At 40.8% G+C, this 17,802-nt stretch overlaps 1 protein-coding gene across 2 annotated transcripts; it reads left to right on the forward strand.

Annotated features, from left to right (window-relative positions):
* The first annotated feature begins 11,344 nt into the window (after positions 1–11,344).
* Positions 11,345–13,817, forward strand: LOC142200986 (guanine nucleotide-binding protein G(T) subunit gamma-T1-like). 2 transcript variants are annotated; one of them, XM_075271771.1, is made up of 3 exons: positions 11,345–11,430; positions 11,519–11,617; positions 13,378–13,817. In XM_075271771.1, exons 2-3 carry the CDS (start codon positions 11,522–11,524, stop codon positions 13,501–13,503), a joined length of 222 nt encoding a protein of 73 aa, XP_075127872.1. In that variant the 5' UTR covers positions 11,345–11,430; positions 11,519–11,521; the 3' UTR covers positions 13,504–13,817. The 2 variants fall into 2 exon arrangements, with proteins under 2 accessions (XP_075127872.1, XP_075127871.1); XM_075271770.1 differs by lacking the exon at positions 11,345–11,430 and having other exon boundaries at positions 11,437–11,617.
* Positions 13,818–17,802: the final 3,985 nt, after the last annotated feature.

A 17,802-nucleotide genomic window follows, 5' to 3' on the forward strand; every position in this document is an offset into this window, starting at 1 on the left:
AGGGGCCACTATGGGGGATAATACTGTGTGCAGGGGCCACTATGGGACATAATACTGTGTGCAGGGGCCACTATGGGGGATAATACTGTGTGCAGGGGCCACTATGGGGGATAATACTGTGTGCAGGGGCCACTATGGGGTATAATACTGTGTGCAGGGGCCACTATGGGACATAATACTGTGTGCAGGGGCCACTATGGGACATAATACTGTGTGCAGGGGCCACTATGGGGGATAATACTGTGTGCAGGGGACACTATGGGGGATAATACTGTGTGCAGGGGCCACTATGGGGGATAATACTGTGTGCAGGGGACACTATGGGGGATAATACTGTGTGCAGGGGCCACTATGGGACATAATACTGTGTGCAGGGGCCACTATGGGGGATAATACTGTGTGCAGGGGCCACTATGGGTCATAATACTGTGTGCAGGGGCCATTATGGGACATAATACTGTGTGCAGGGGCCACTATGGGACATAATACTGTGTGCAGGGGCCACTATGGGACATAATACTGTGTGCAGGGGACACTATGGGGGATAATACTGTGTGCAGGGGCCACTATGGGACATAATACTGTGTGCAGGGGACACTATGGGGGATAATACTGTGTGCAGGGGACACTATGGGGGATAATACTGTGTGCAGGGGCCACTATGGGGGATAATACTGTGTGCAGGGGACACTATGGGACATAATACTGTGTGCAGGGGACACTATGGGGGATAATACTGTGTGCAGGGGACACTATGGGGGATAATACTGTGTGCAGGGGCCACTATGGGGGATAATACTGTGTGCAGGGGACACTATGGGGGATAATACTGTGTGCAGGGGCCACTATGGGACATAATACTGTGTGCAGGGGCCACTATGGGGGATAATACTGTGTGCAGGGGCCACTATGGGTCATAATACTGTGTGCAGGGGCCATTATGGGACATAATACTGTGTGCAGGGGCCACTATGGGACATAATACTGTGTGCAGGGGCCACTATGGGACATAATACTGTGTGCAGGGGACACTATGGGGGATAATACTGTGTGCAGGGGCCACTATGGGACATAATACTGTGTGCAGGGGACACTATGGGGGATAATACTGTGTGCAGGGGCCACTATGGGACATAATACTGTGTGCAGGGGACACTATGGGGGATAATACTGTGTGCAGGGGCCACTATGGGGGATAATACTGTGTGCAGGGGCCACTATGGGTCATAATACTGTGTGCAGGGGCCACTATGGGACATAATACTGTGTGCAGGGGCCACTATGGGACATAATACTGTGGGCAGGGGCCACTATGGGACATAATACTGTGTGCAGGGGCCACTATGGGACATAATACTGTGTGCAGGGGACACTATGGGGGATAATACTGTGTGCAGGGGCCACTATGGGACATAATACTGTGTGCAGGGGACACTATGGGGGATAATACTGTGTGCAGGGGCCACTATGGGGGATAATACTGTGTGCAGGGGCCACTATGGGGTATAATACTGTGTGCAGGGGCCACTATGGGGGATAGTACTGTGTCTGTGTGCAGGGGCCACTATGGGGCATAATACTATGTGCAGGGGCCACTATGGGGAATAATACTGTGTGCAGGGGCCACTATGGGGCATAATACTATGTGCAGGGGCCACTATGGGACATAATACTGTGTTCAGGGGCCACTATGGGGGATAATACTGTGTGCAGGGGCCACTATGGGGGATAATACTGTGTGCAGGGGCCACTATGGGGTATAATACTGTGTGCAGGGGCCACTATGGGGCATAATACTATGTGCAGGGGCCACTATGGGACATAATACTGTGTGCAGGGGCCACTATGGGGGATAATACTGTGTGCAGGGGCCACTATGGGACATAATACTGTGTGCAGGGGCCACTATGGGACATAATACTGTGTGCAGGGGCCACTATGGGACATAATACTGTGTGCAGGGGACACTATGGGGGATAATACTGTGTGCAGGAGCCACTATGGGGGATAATACTGTGTGCAGGGGCCACTATGGGGTATAATACTGTGTGCAGGGGCCACTATGGGGGATAATACTGTGTCTGTGTGCAGGGGTCACTATGGGGCATAATACTATGTGCAGGGGCCACTATGGGGAATAATACTGTGTGCAGGGGCCACTATGGGGCATAATACTGTGTTCAGGGGCCACTATGGGGGATAATACTGTGTGCAGGGGCCACTATGGGGGATAATACTGTGTGCAGGGGCCACTATGGGGCATAATACTGTGTTCAGGGGCCACTATGGGGGATAATACTATGTGCAGGGGCCACTATGGGACATAATACTGTGTTCAGGGGCCACTATGGGGGATAATACTGTGTGCAGGGGCCACTATGGGGGATAATACTGTGTGCAGGGGCCACTATGGGGGATAATACTGTGTGCAGGGGCCACTATGGGGTATAATACTGTGTGCAGGGGCCACTATGGGGGATAATACTGTGTGCAGGGGCCACTATGGGGCATAATACTGTGTGCAGGGGCCACTATGGGGCATAATACTATGTGCAGGGGCCACTATGGGACATAATACTGTGTTCAGGGGCCACTATGGGGGATAATACTGTGTGCAGGGGCCACTATGGGGGATAATACTGTGTGCAGGGGCCACTATGGGGTATAATACTGTGTGCAGGGGCCACTATGGGGGATAATACTGTGTGCAGGGGCCACTATGGGGCATAATACTATGTGCAGGGGCCACTATGGGGAATAATACTGTGTGCAGGGGCCACTATGGGACATAATACTGTGTGCAAGGACCACTATGGGACATAATACTGTGTGCAGGGGCCACTATGGGGTATAATACTATGTGCAGGGGCCACTATGGGGAATAATACTGTGTGCAGGGGCCACTATGGGGCATAATACTATGTGCAGGGGCCACTATGGGACATAATACTGTGTGCAAGGACCACTATGGGACATAATACTGTGTGCAGGGGTCACTATGGGGCATAATACTGTGTGCAGGGGTCACTATGGGGCATAATACTGTGTGCAGGGGCCACTATGGGGTATAATACTGTGTGCAGGGGCCACTATGGGGTATAATACTGTGTGCAGGGGCCACTACTTGGGATAATACTGTGTGCAGGGGCCACTATGGGGGATAATGCTGTGTGCAGGGGCCACTATGGGGGATAATACTGTGTGCAGGGGCCACTATGGGGGATAATACTGTGTGCAGGGGCCACTATGGGGGATAATACTGTGTGCAGGGGCCACTATGGGGGATAATACTGTGTGCAGGGGCCACTATGGGGGATAATACTGTGTTCAGGGGCCATTACGGGTTATAATAGTGTGCGCAGGAATGCGGGCGGGTGGGTCGGTTGGGGTCTGCAGCATCGGGGGGGGGGGGGGGAGCGTATGTCAAAAGTTCGCCACAGGGCCCCATCATTCCTAGTTATGCCACTGATTTACACCCAATTAACAACATAGTGCAGCCCTTCCCCCCCTCCCTCCAGTACCATCTATAAGTAGCTTATGGACAAGAGTAAGTTTGGTTTCCAGTTACACAACTATCTATTGTAGGGTGTCAGTGATTCGGCCCCTGTATAGTCAGCAATACTGACAATCTTACTATGAGGCAGTTTTCCCCTGACCCATATTGCTGCTCAGTAAGGCTGCTTGCACACTACAGTAACACTACAGTCTCCGGGCCGTGGATTCTACATCTCCATAGACTTCTATGGAGCCTGCAAAATTCACAGCTTTGTGCACAAAGAAGTCTATGGAACTGCCAAATCCATGGCCCAGAGGCCCGTGAAAAATATTGCAGTGTGCAAGCAGCACTAAGGATAACAGACATATTTTGTCAGTGCATGCGTGCGTGTAAATGTGTGTGATCCATGTGTGTGTATGCGTGTGTGCATGCACGTGTTTGGTCCGTGTATATGTATGCGTGTGTGTGCGTGTATTTGTGTGTGTGCACATGTGTGATCCATGTGTATGTATGTGTGTGTGTGCATGCACGTGTGTATGGTCTGGGTATATGTATGCATGTGTGTGCGTGTATTTGTGTGTGTGCACATGTGTGATCCATGTATGTGTGTGTGCATGCACGTGTGTGGTCCGTGTATATGTATGCGTGTGTGTGCACGTACGTGTGTGTATTTGTGTGTGTGTGCATATGTGTGATCCATGTGTATGTATGCGTGTGTGCATGCACGTGTGTATGGTCTGGGTATATGTTTGCATGTGTGTGCGTGTATTTGTGTGTCATCCTTGTATATGTGTGTGCATGCACATGTGTGATCCGTGTATATTTATGCGTGTGTGTGTATTCTGCTCCTGTGAGTGGAGAGGGGGCATGCCAAATTTCACCCAAATCGGGCGATAACTGTGGATTTGTATAGAGCAGATACTACAGGATTTGAGTTTTATATCTATAGATATCACAGCGATGACGTTGTGTCCACGTTGTCCCCGGAGTCCGCGCTCCGACCAGCAGGGAGTAAATGCTCAGGGGATATATTTTGGCTCTTATTGTAATACGTGGAGAAAAAGGGAAAAGGAAATCTTTCGTTACGAGTCAGGAAAGCTCCCAACCCCTACGCCACATCCTCTGAGACAACGCTGCGGTGGAGTCCGCTGAGGTCACCGCTCTGCTAGATTTAGCTGCAGATCTTCACAACACAATATTCATTCGCCCTACGCAAGAAAATTTCTTATGAATTTTTCCTTTTGAAATACACAAATAATGAGCCAGCGGGACAGAATGACAGAGAGACGACTAAGACACAGAAACGGAGCAATTGCCTCATAAAACAACACAACGCAGCAAGAAGGCAGCTGTGTAAGCGGCAAGGGAAAGCTGGGTGGGCTCATACAGTAAGAGTAGAGTATGGGGGGGTTCTGTAAGTGAGTCTTACAGATGGGATAAGAAGAGAATAATAGGAGAATAATACCGAGACCCCAAAAATCTAAAGCCGACAATATGTCCGTTTATATGTGACGGCCGATACAAAAATTGTGTGAGTATTATTGGATAAGAGACCAGGCCTTCATGTGCAAGAACCAGAGCACTTTCCATGAGAAATAACTGAACCGCATAGCAGCCAAATAATAACTTCAAAGCGAAGGCCATATAATGCTCAAATAATACACCGCTATACATACAATACAATAGTACGTCCTACAGATATATCGTCTGATGAGGAGAATATCATCAAAAATACTATGAGAAAACAATATATCAGCAACCTACAGAGCTCAGAAGTTTGGACGCACCTTCTCATACAAAGAGTTTTCTGTATTTTCATGACTATGACAATTGTAGATTCACACTGAAGGCATCAAAACTCAGAAGTAACACGTGTGGGATTATATACTAACAAAAAAGTGTAACACAGCTACAATCTGTCTTATATTCTCGGTTCTTCAAAGTAGCCACCTTTTGCTTTGGTTCCTGCTTTGCACACGCTTGGCATTCTCTTAATGAGTTTCATGAGGTAGTCACCTGAAATGGTCTTCCAACAATCTTGAAGGAGTTCAGAGAGATGTTTAGCATCTTGTTGGCCCTTTTGCCTTCACTCTGCGGTCCAGCTCACCCCAAACCATCTGGATTGGGTTCAGGTCTGGTGACTGTGGAGGCCAGGTCATCTGACGTAGCCCCCCATCACTCTCCTTCTTGGTCACATAGCCCTTACACAGCCTGGAGGTGTTTGGGGTCATTGTCCTGTTGAAAAATAAATGATGGTCCAACTAAACGCAAACCGGATGGAATAGCATGCCGCTGCAAGATGCTGTGGTAGCCATGCTACAACACCTGGGCATGCTCCGGATGAGGTTGCGGATGGTCTCCTGAGGGATCTCATCCCAGACCTGGACTAAAGCATCTGCCAACTCCTGGACAGTCTGTGGTGCAACATGACATTGGTGGATGGAGCCCTTCCCGTCATCGTATCTGATATTGCACTTGAATACGTTTTTTTTTTTTTTTTAAACTTATTATAAGACACAAATCCTGTTCAATATTATATGACTACCATGTCCTGATATACCTGCTATATTCTATGTCTATATCTACCCTGACATACATATAATGAGAGTCCTGAGGATAGGGTCAGTCATTACCGCCTGGAAGACCACATTGTACCGCTACACATTGTGCACTAATTGGCGCCTTCGGTTATAGCACGTCAGGATCTTACTAATGACACAGACTGACATAGAGTGTAATATAAGGTGTCCCCCATACTAGCACCATACCGGACATGCACAGGACAGCGAGTCCAACATGTGACATCAGAAGGTGGAGTAGGTGACATTGTGCCATTCTATTTTAAAGAGCACTTACCCCCAAAATACAGAAAATAGATAGATAGATAGATAGATAGATAGATAGATAGGAGATAGATAGATAGATAGATAGATAGATAGATAGATAGATATGGAATAGATAGATAGATAGATAGATAGATAGATATGGAATAGATAGATAGATAGATAGATAGATAGATAGATAGATAGGAGATAGATAGATAGATAGATAGATAGGAGATAGATAGATAGATAGATAGATAGATAGATATGGAATAAATAGATAGATAGATAGATAGATAGATATGGAATAGATAGATAGATAGATAGATAGATAGATAGGAGATAGATAGATAGGAGATAGATAGATAGATAGATAGATAGATAGATAGGAGATAGATAGATAGATAGATAGATAGATAGATAGATATGGAATAAATAGATAGATAGATAGATAGATAGATAGATATGGAATAGATAGATAGATAGATAGATAGATAGATAGATAGATAGATAGATAGATAGGAGATAGATAGATAGGAGATAGATAGATAGATAGATAGATAGATAGATAGATAGATAGGAGATAGATAGATAGATAGATAGATAGATAGATAGATAGATAGGAGATAGATAGATAGATAGATAGGAGATAGATAGATAGATAGATAGATAGATATGGAATAGATAGATAGATAGATAGATAGATAGGAGATAGATAGATAGATAGATAGATAGATAGATAGATAGATAGATAGATAGATGATAGATAGGAGATAGATAGATAGATAGATAGATAGATAGATAGAAGATAGATAGATAGATAGATAGATAGATAGATAGATAGATAGATAGAAAGATAGATAGGAGATAGATAGATAGTAGATAGATAGATAGATAGATAGATAGATAGGAGATAGATAGATAGTAGATAGATAGATAGATAGATAGATAGATAGATAGATAGATAGATAGATCATTTCATACTTCGGACCACCCTGATGAATATTATATGTAGACTTATTTCCGGATAATCTTGGGTGTGACTCCAGGACACTTTACACTTGTTCTGAGACTTTCATATTCTACAGTTTCCATCACTATTATAAGCATGAAGAAACGTCCAGTGAGTAACAATAAGACAAGGAGCACAGAATCTTTCCTTTCTCTTGAAAGACTTTCTCCTTCCGGACAAGGGTGAGTCAAGCCCAAGGGTCGAGCCGTCCGAATTTCTCCATGTCTATGGCAGTGACAGCTCTGCAGACACATGGGGTCCGAGCATTGCAGCTGGAGCTGGTGGACAGTGACAGGACAGTGACTCACGTGTCTTCTGACCAGCCATGTGCTCCTTCCAGTAATCCCAGATTCTGTTACTGATTTCAGGCTTCTGTATCTCTGGAATATTTCTAGAATATTCCATCGCTATATGATTGGTGAAGGTCTGGGTGGTCTGACCTCAGAGACCCCACTGTATCTGGAAATGAATGGTCCCCAACATGGCAGTAAATATTCTCTGGAGCCCCGTCATTCCCGGGATCGGTGGGGAGTCCACCAGTCATAAAGTGATGTCACACCCCAACAATACGCCATCAATTTATAAGATGAGAAAACCAGTCTAAGGATAAAAACGGGGCCCCCTAGTGACGACAGATGAGAAGGCTAAATTCACATTTCCTATGGGCCAAGTAGCTGTAAGAATTTATAGGCCCAGCAATGCTTCTCGGGGAAAAAGTATGCAGATTAGCTGTCTGTAGGATAGGAGATAGATAGATAGATAGGAGATAGATAGATAGATAGATAGATGATAGATAGATAGATAGATAGATAGATAGATAGATAGATAGATAGGAGATAGATAGATAGATAGATAGATAGGAGATAGATAGATAGATAGATAGATAGATAGATAGATAGATAGGAGATAGATAGACAGATAGATAGATAGAGATATTAGATAGATAGATAGATAGATAGATAGATAGATAGATAGGAGATAGATAGATAGATGATAGATAGATAGATAGATAGATCTATCTCCTATCTATGTATCTATCTATCTATCTATCTATCTTTATCTATCTATCTATCGATCTATCTATCTATCTATCTATCTATCTATCTATCTATCTCCTATCTATCTATCTATCTATCTATCTATCTTTATCTATCTATCTATCTATCTATCTATCTAATATCTATCTATCTATCTATCTATCTATCTATCTCTCTATCTATCTCCTATCTATCTATCTATCTATCTATCTATCTATCTATCTATCTATCTTTATCTATCTATCTATCTATCTATCTATCTATCTATCTCCTATCTATTATCTATCTATCTCTTATCTATCTATCTATCTATCTATCTATCTATCTATCTATCTCTCTCTCTATCTATCTATCTCTCTATCTATCTAATCTATCTATCTATCTATCTATCTATCTCATATATATCATCTATCTCCTATCTATCTATCTATCTATCTATCTATCTATCTATCTATCTATCTATCTATCTATCTCTCTATCTAATCTATCTATCTATCTATCTATCTATCTATCTATCTATCTATCTCCTATCTATCTATCTATCTATCTATCTGCTATCTATCTATCTATCTATCTATCTATCTCCTATCTATCTATCTATCTATCTATCTATCTATCTATCTGCTATCTATCTATCTATCTATCTATCTATCTATCTATCTGCAGCCTATGTCTTACACACATAAAGAGCATCCCTGTAGCAGATTTACAGACGTCAGGTTATACAGTATTTGTTTTTGCACTAATCTGGATTAAACCGTCTACTTTGGTAAATGGATTATGCCATGATGCCCATATGACCTAATTTAAGGTTCCTTAGAAGGGACTTAAGAAACAGATACTTCTATAGCCCTTGTCTCAGCAAGCTAGATAAGACTTGTAGTTCCCCTGCAGATGAAGAACCTGAATATAGGACATGATATATAGAAAAACCATTGTAACAGTGAGCAGATCCTTGTACATGATATTGCGGTGATACATTGTATCTCTCTGTATCGCTGAAGACGTTCTCTCCTTCTATGGATCTTGGTCTTATCTATTTATAGCTACAGTGTATTCTCTATCCTCACTGAAAAATTGTCAGATTGTCAAATTTATAGACAAATCTTACATTGTATTACTACTGATGGGAAATTCATTTGTCTTCCCTATCAGTATGTCATTGTAGAATGGGAGGAAATCCACACAAACAAGGGGAGAACAAGGGGCTCCGAATAACCATGAGCCTTTAGTACGTGTGTCCTGTGCAGGGAGCAGGGGCACAGTCCAGGGCCCCTTCAGGAGTCTAGACAGATAGAAGAAGACCAACAGGATGGGACCTCCATATTTCTATTTGGATGGTCACCGATCTCTTATTGAAACTCCACAACAACGTTGGATCGGCTGCACCAAAACAATGATTCACCATGATATGGCGACCTCCATGATCACCGGACCTAATACCCTCTGATGGGCTATATCAAGGACTATGTATATTCCCCACAAACAAAGGATCTGATCGACCTGAAACGATGCATCACTGAAACAGAGGAAGCCATATCTGAGGATATCCTGGCAGACGACTGGATTTCCATTGGTGACAGCCGCCAAGTCACCCATGAAAATCTCATCAACTATCTGGAGCGTATGAATAAAACATGGACACGACCCTGCACCAGTTACTATAATGAATATATTGGGCTGAGGAGTCGTCCCCGGCCCACCCAGCTCTGCCCATAGTCACACAATGTGGTGAGCAAGGTGTGGAACAGGGTTGTGGTGCCAAATGTGCACCACAATAAAATCCCGCTATGGCAGAAAACTGGAGTAAAGGGACTGATAACTCTCCCCCTGTAGGTTAATACCTGTGTGTAATATTCTCTTGGCTATGAATATACTGCGCGTCTTGTTCCCTGAAGACCCCAGGACCAGACACAGAAAAGAACAGGGAGGGAGGAGAGGTGAGTAGTATATTATTTTTTTTATTATTGATATATACAGTGGGAGCAACTGAAGGGAGGCATGACAAAGTGGGGGGCAACATAGGCGGGGGCATGACAATATGGGCGCAGCCTAGGTGGGGGCATGACACTGGGGGACAACCTGGGTTGGGGACATGGCAATATAGGGGTAACCTAGGTGGGGCATGACACTGTGGGGGCAACCTAGGTGGGGGCATGACACTGTGGGGGCAATCTAGGTGGGGACCTGAAAATGTGGGGGCAACCTGGGTGGGGGCATGACACTGTGGGGGCAATCTAGGTGGGGACCTGAAAATGTGGGGGCAACCTGGGTGGGGGCATGACACTGTAGGGGCAACCTAGGTGGGGACCTGAAAATGTAGGGGCAACCAAGGTGGGGGCATGACACTGTAGGGGCAACCTAGGTGGGGGCATGACACTATTGGGGCAAGTGAAGGGGGACCTTAAAATGTGGGGGCAACCTGGGTGGGGGCATGACACTGTAGGGGCAACCTAGGTGGGGACCTGAAAATGTAGGGGCAACCAAGGTGGGGGCATGACACTGTGGGGTGCAACCTAGGTGGGGACCTGAAAATGTGGGGGCAACCTGGGTGGGGGCATGACACTGTAGGGGCAACCTAGGTGGGGGCATGACACTATTGGGGCAAGTGAAGGGGGACCTTAAAATGTGGGGCCATTTTGCACTATTTCTTTTGTATCTCCTTATATTATTTTTATTATTATTATCATCATCATCCCTATTAATATTATTTTACGATTATCATTATTACTATTGTTATTATATTATTATTAATATTATTATTATTGTTACTACTATTATGTCTCTGTTTAACATTGTTACTATTATTATTACTATTATTATTAATTATTATTATTATTATTATTATTATCATTATCTTAATACATTAGCTATGAGATGAGTGTAGGATTATTGTAGAGGGGGCGCATACTTTGGGTGGCCCTCGATTAGAGCAGATTAGCGGGGATTATGCAGATTACGAGCTGCTATTGTTGTCGGGGCTTTGGTACAGGAGACAGAAGAGTCTGTAGCAGAGGAAGCTGCTACTTCAGGGAGTTCAGCTAGCGGAGCGCTGCAGCACAAGTAAGTCCTCATGTAGAGAGCTCTGCATGCTATGACCAGTTCCAGAAAAACTTCATCGGCCTATATTGTACCTTTTTTCCCCCATCAGAAAATGCCGGTCATCAATATAGACGATCTAACGGAAAAAGATAAATTAAAAATGGAAGTTGAACAACTCAAGAAAGAAGTGAAACTGGAGAGACAACTGGTAAGTGGCGAGATCACAAGCCAAAGACTCAGGGGAAACTTTGTAAACTTTGTAGCAGAGATGAATTTAGAACTTTTTTTGCAACTTTTCGAGTTAAAAAAGTTTCTTGAATTCCGGTGGGAAAAAGTCAAGATAAGACATTGCGAAAAGACAAACTCAGCTCTGCTACATCTGTCGGGGCGACTATACAATGTACATAGATAAGCACAGCCCGGGATGTACAGATGGTTTTCCTGTATTGAAAGATAAATGGAGGCTTGGGTGGTATCAGCAAGTGACGTGGGAGCCTGGGAAGTTAGGGGTGGGGGTGCAAGTAGAGGTCAACACCTAGGAAATGTCTCCAGGCTCAGCTCTTCCTGGGAAAGAATAGAGGCTGGAACAAGTGGCGGAATAAATGTATGGAACTGAATGTATAGTAGTCTCTAGTAGATAGATAGATAGATAGATAGATAGATAGATAGATAGGAGATAGATAGATAGATAGATAGATAGATAGATAGATAGATATGAGATAGATAGATAGATAGATAGATATGAGATAGATAGATAGATAGATAGATAGATAGATAGATAGATAGATATGAGATAGATAGATAGATAGATAGATAGATAGATAGATAGGAGATAGATAGATAGATAGATAGATAGATAGATAGATAGATAGATAGGAGATAGATAGATAGATAGATAGATAGATAGATAGGAGATAGATAGATAGATAGATAGATAGATAGATAGATAGGAGATACATAGATAGATAGATAGATAGATAGACGGATAGATACATAGATAGATAATAGATGGATGGAAGAGATGAATAAATATGAGATAGATGGAAGATGGATATAGACAGAAAGTAATGAGATAGATAAATAGATAGACAGATAAACACGAGATAGAAAGAAAGAAAGAAAGAAAGAAAGAAAGAAAGAAAGAAAGAAAGAAAGAAAGAAAGAAAGAAAGAAAGAAAGATATGATATGATATGGACAGATAGATAGATAGATAGATAGATAGATAGATAGATAGATAGATAGATAGATAATTACAATACTTTAGTCCTTATGTGCAGGGCATATCATTGGCCATATAATGGTATACAGGGGGGATTATGACAGCCATACCTACAATCCTATTACTATAAGAACACAATCCTTATCCTGTTTGTGACATATGTTTCATGCATTAACCAGGTCACTCAGGAGAACTTTCCGCCGGGTTCTCTGATACATTGTATCACTTGTTATTGCTCTTCTTACTCTTATTACTAAGCACCCAGCTGTATCTATGGATATCTAGAATATATTATCTAGACATGAACGTTCACTGTCAGTCATGCGAGACCTGTACCATTATCAGTCGGGACTTAAATACGAGCGCCCTGGAAGCTGAGATACGGGAGCTGTTAGGCAGAGATTACCAACTGGAGGACTGGAAGGTGCTGGTGGTCCACTAGATTAAAAATGAAGGGAACCAGTGACCCCAGTTGATCATGAGATCACCTTGAGGAACAATTCCAAATATCTTTACATCTTGAAGCTCAATGAGTGGGATATGGGAAAGTTAAAAATGTTCCACAGAATATATCATAACTGTCATAGAGTTACGAGTCCCACCTCTGACACCCACATATGTCTTGGAAACCGGAGTCCAGAACCCCGGTCCCAAAATTAATTTAGATAAGAAGAACTGTGATACTCACAATTTTAGTAAGGCTTTACTCCACCAACCTGACCTCAAATCTCTTTATTTTCCTATTAAGGTCTCCAAAATGTGCGAAGAAATCAAGACTTATATTGAGGGCAATTCTGGAGAAGACCCTCTTGTAAAAGGCATCCCAGAGGACAAGAACCCATTCAAGGAGAAGGGTGGATGTGTCATTGCCTAAGACCCTTAGGACTGTTCTCTTCAGTCAAGCAATGGTGTAGATGTCTTTCTTGGCTCTCCTGGCACATGTATACAACCCAGTGCTACACTGTGTGGAAACTGGACGAAGGACTATATTTAATTTCCTACTGCACTCCGCGAGAACTAGCGACGACCTTGGGCTTGCGGCTCAAGAAGAATGTCTTGAAACAAAAAGTCTAACTTGACCCTAAGTGTAACATGTTGCTATATGGGTTGCACTAGATTGTTTTAATAAAATGTGCGTCTGTAAATCCCCCAAAAATTACTGTTATTCTAGAATAAACACTTGATAAGGTTGTATGGTTCTCGCTGGTGTATCAGAGCAGGAGAAGAATTGGTGACTTGTCATGTAAAGATTGGTGGCAGATAGGGTTGAGCGATCGGGATCGGGAAAGATCGGATCCCGATCGGCAATCGAGCAAATTTCACGATCGGGTTCGGCTGGAAAATGATAGAAAATCAGATTTTAAAAATGATCCTGAAATCTCAAGATCGGCTCATCCCTACTCCATAAACATAAAGTAACTAGGGTTGAGCGATCGGGATCGGGAAAGATCAGATCCCGATTGGCGATCGAGCAACTTTCTCAAATGATCAAAAATCGGATTTTAAAAATGATCCTGAAATCTCAAGATCGGCTCAACCCTAGGGGCAGGACAGTGGACCTCAAAGGAACATCTCTCTTGTTCTGGAGGACCTGCATTGATTTATACTGTGTAATATTGTGTAATACTTCATCTCTCCTGCGGGGGTGTTGTAGGGGAACTGAACACTGGCTGCCAGGTGATCTTCAGCGATCATTAGTGACACCTTGTGATAAATTTATCTATGGGAGACCTTCTAACAAAAGGTGGCTGTACATAACAAACAATCTTCTTGTAATCTTGATAAACCCCTCCTATAAGTCTTCTTAAGGCATTGTGAGATAATAGTAGATCTTCCCCAGTTTAGGACCTTCCTCCACAACTGGGGCTAGCAGCCATTTCAGCTCAAAAAGTTCCTGCCACTAGGTGTCTCCCTTCTAGCCAGTTTGCTGTTCACTCCCTGTTACTAAGGAAAAGCTGTCCATAGATACATTAGTGGGGGTCTTTCACTTGGAACCCACACAGATCAGCTGAAAAATAGAAGGATAGTCATAGGATCCCTGGTGATCTATTTAAGGGTTATTAGTAATATCATTTGTGATCTACATATGTATATGTCTGTATCATTGCAAACCCATAAATAGGTTTTGCAGCGGAGAAGTGGATACAATAATCTTAAAATGTTAAAAATTGAAACGCAAAGTAGATTAGAAAGTTGCAAAATTTTTCATTAATACAAAGATTACACTTTATTTACATAAATCTGGAAAAATTGTATAAGGAGTCAGTCTGTGTTTGTACAATTGATACTGGGACTTTCCAATCTGCAGATCTTAAGGACACATACAAGGATTATCTACAGTCTCAATGAGTAAAAATTACCGCATATTGAGACATTTCACTCATTGTTGATATAACCCCCCCAGTACAACTGCCCTTTATACTACACAAACCACAACCCCACAGTGTGCACATCCCTTAACCCTATGGTAGGATTTTTTGGATTGTGCTGAGACTCGGACCTCATGACCGTTCCCACAGATCTGCTTCAGAACGTCTAGTCCATCTCTCACGACCTTCTACAATATCATAAGTGCTGTCTGCTTGTATATTCTGGATCCGTCATTCCTATGTGTCCAAGGACTGAGAGATTTATGTCTCAACTCTTTACCTTCTTTCCTATAAAAACCTAAAAAAAAAAAAATAGGTGTGTGTGACTAACCCTCATATTCTACTCCCAAGGGCACAAGGAGATGTGGGGAGAGGTCCTCATGTTAGAAAACTGGGGTCACTCCGGAAGCTTAGAGGTTAATAATATATAAGAGCAGTATTATACTAGTTATATTCTTGTACATAGGAGGTAGTATTATAGTAGTTATATTCTTGTACATAGGAGTAGTATTATAGTAGTTATATTCTTATACATAGGAGGTAGTATTATAGTAGTTATATTCTTGTACATAGGAGCAGTATTATAGTAGTTATATTCTTGTACATAGGAGCAGTATTATAGTAGTTATATTCTTATACATAGGAGCAGTATTATAGTAGTTATATTCTTGTACATAGGAGCAGTATTATAGTAGTTATATTCTTGTACATAGGAGTAGTATTATAGTAGTTATATTCTTGTACATAGGAGTAGTATTATAGTAGTTATATTCTTATACATAGGAGCAGTATTATAGTAGTTATATTCTTGTACATAGGAGTAGTATTATAGTAGTTATATTCTTGTACATAGGAGGTAGTATTATAGTAGTTATATTCTTGTACATAGGAGCAGTATTATAGTAGTTATATTCTTATACATAGGAGCAGTATTATAGTAGTTATATTCTTGTACATAGGAGTAGTATTATAGTAGTTATATTCTTGTACATAGGAGCAGTATTATAGTAGTTATATTCTTGTACATAGGAGTAGTATTATAGTAGTTATATTCTTGTACATAGGAGCAGTATTATAGTAGTTATATTCTTGTACATAGGAGTAGTATTATAGTGGTTATATTCTTGTACATAGGAGTAGTATTATAGTAGTTATATTCTTGTACATAGGAGCAGTATTATAATAGTTATATTCTTGTACATAGGAGTAGTATTATAGTAGTTATATTCTTGTACATAGGAGCAGTATTATAGTAGTTATATTCTTGTACATAGGAGCAGTATTATAGTAGTTATATTCTTGTACATAGGAGTAGTATTATAGTAGTTATATTCTTGTACATAGGAGTAGTATTATAGTAGTTATATTCTTGTACATAGGAGTAGTATTATAGTAGTTATATTCTTGTACATAGGAGCAGTATTATAGTAGTTATATTCTTGTACATAGGAGTAGTATTATAGTAGTTATATTCTTGTACATAGGAGTAGTATTATAGTAGTTATATTCTTGTACATAGGAGTAGTATTATAGTAGTTATATTCTTGTACATAGGAGTAGTATTATAGTAGTTATATTCTTGTACATAGGAGTAGTATTATAGTAGTTATATTCTTGTACATAGGAGCAGTATTATAGTAGTTATATTCTTGTACATAGGAGCAGTATTATAATAGTTATATTCTTGTACATAGGAGTAGTATTATAGTAGTTATATTCTTGTACATAGGAGTAGTATTATAGTAGTTATATTCTTGTACATAGGAGTAGTATTATAGTAGTTATATGCTTGTACATAGGAGTAGTATTATAGTAGTTATATTCTTGTACATAGGAGTAGTATTATAGTAGTTATATGCTTGTACATAGGAGTAGTATTATAGTAGTTATATTCTTGTACATAGGAGTAGTATTATAGTAGTTATATTCTTGTACATAGGAGTAGTATTATAGTAGTTATATTCTTGTACATAGGAGTAGTATTATAGTAGTTATATTCTTGTACATAGGAGTAGTATTATAGTAGTTATATTCTTGTACATAGGAGTAGTATTATAGTAGTTATATTCTTGTACATAGGAGTAGTATTATAGTAGTTATATTCTTGTACATAGGAGTAGTATTATAGTAGTTATATTCTTGTACATAGGAGCAGTATTATAGTAGTTATATTCTTGTACATAGGAGTAGTATTATAGTAGTTATATTCTTGTACATAGGAGTAGTATTATAGTAGTTATATTCTTGTACATAGGAGTAGTATTATAGTAGTTATATTCTTGTACATAGGAGTAGTATTATAGTAGTTATATTCTTGTACATAGGAGTAGTATTATAGTAGTTATATTCTTGTACATAGGAGCAGTATTATAGTAGTTATATTCTTGTACATAGGAGCAGTATTATAATAGTTATATTCTTGTACATAGGAGTAGTATTATAGTAGTTATATTCTTGTACATAGGAGTAGTATTATAGTAGTTATATTCTTGTACATAGGAGTAGTATTATAGTAGTTATATGCTTGTACATAGGAGTAGTATTATAGTAGTTATATTCTTGTACATAGGAGTAGTATTATAGTAGTTATATGCTTGTACATAGGAGTAGTATTATAGTAGTTATATTCTTGTACATAGGAGTAGTATTATAGTAGTTATATTCTTGTACATAGGAGCAGTATTATAGTAGTTATATTCTTGTACATAGGAGTAGTATTATAGTAGTTATATTCTTGTACATAGGAGTAGTATTATAGTAGTTATATTCTTGTACATAGGAGTAGTATTATAGTAGTTATATTC

Source organism: Leptodactylus fuscus, chromosome 4, assembly GCF_031893055.1.
Source record: "Leptodactylus fuscus isolate aLepFus1 chromosome 4, aLepFus1.hap2, whole genome shotgun sequence".
In the NCBI taxonomy this organism is placed as follows: Eukaryota; Metazoa; Chordata; class Amphibia; order Anura; family Leptodactylidae; genus Leptodactylus; species Leptodactylus fuscus.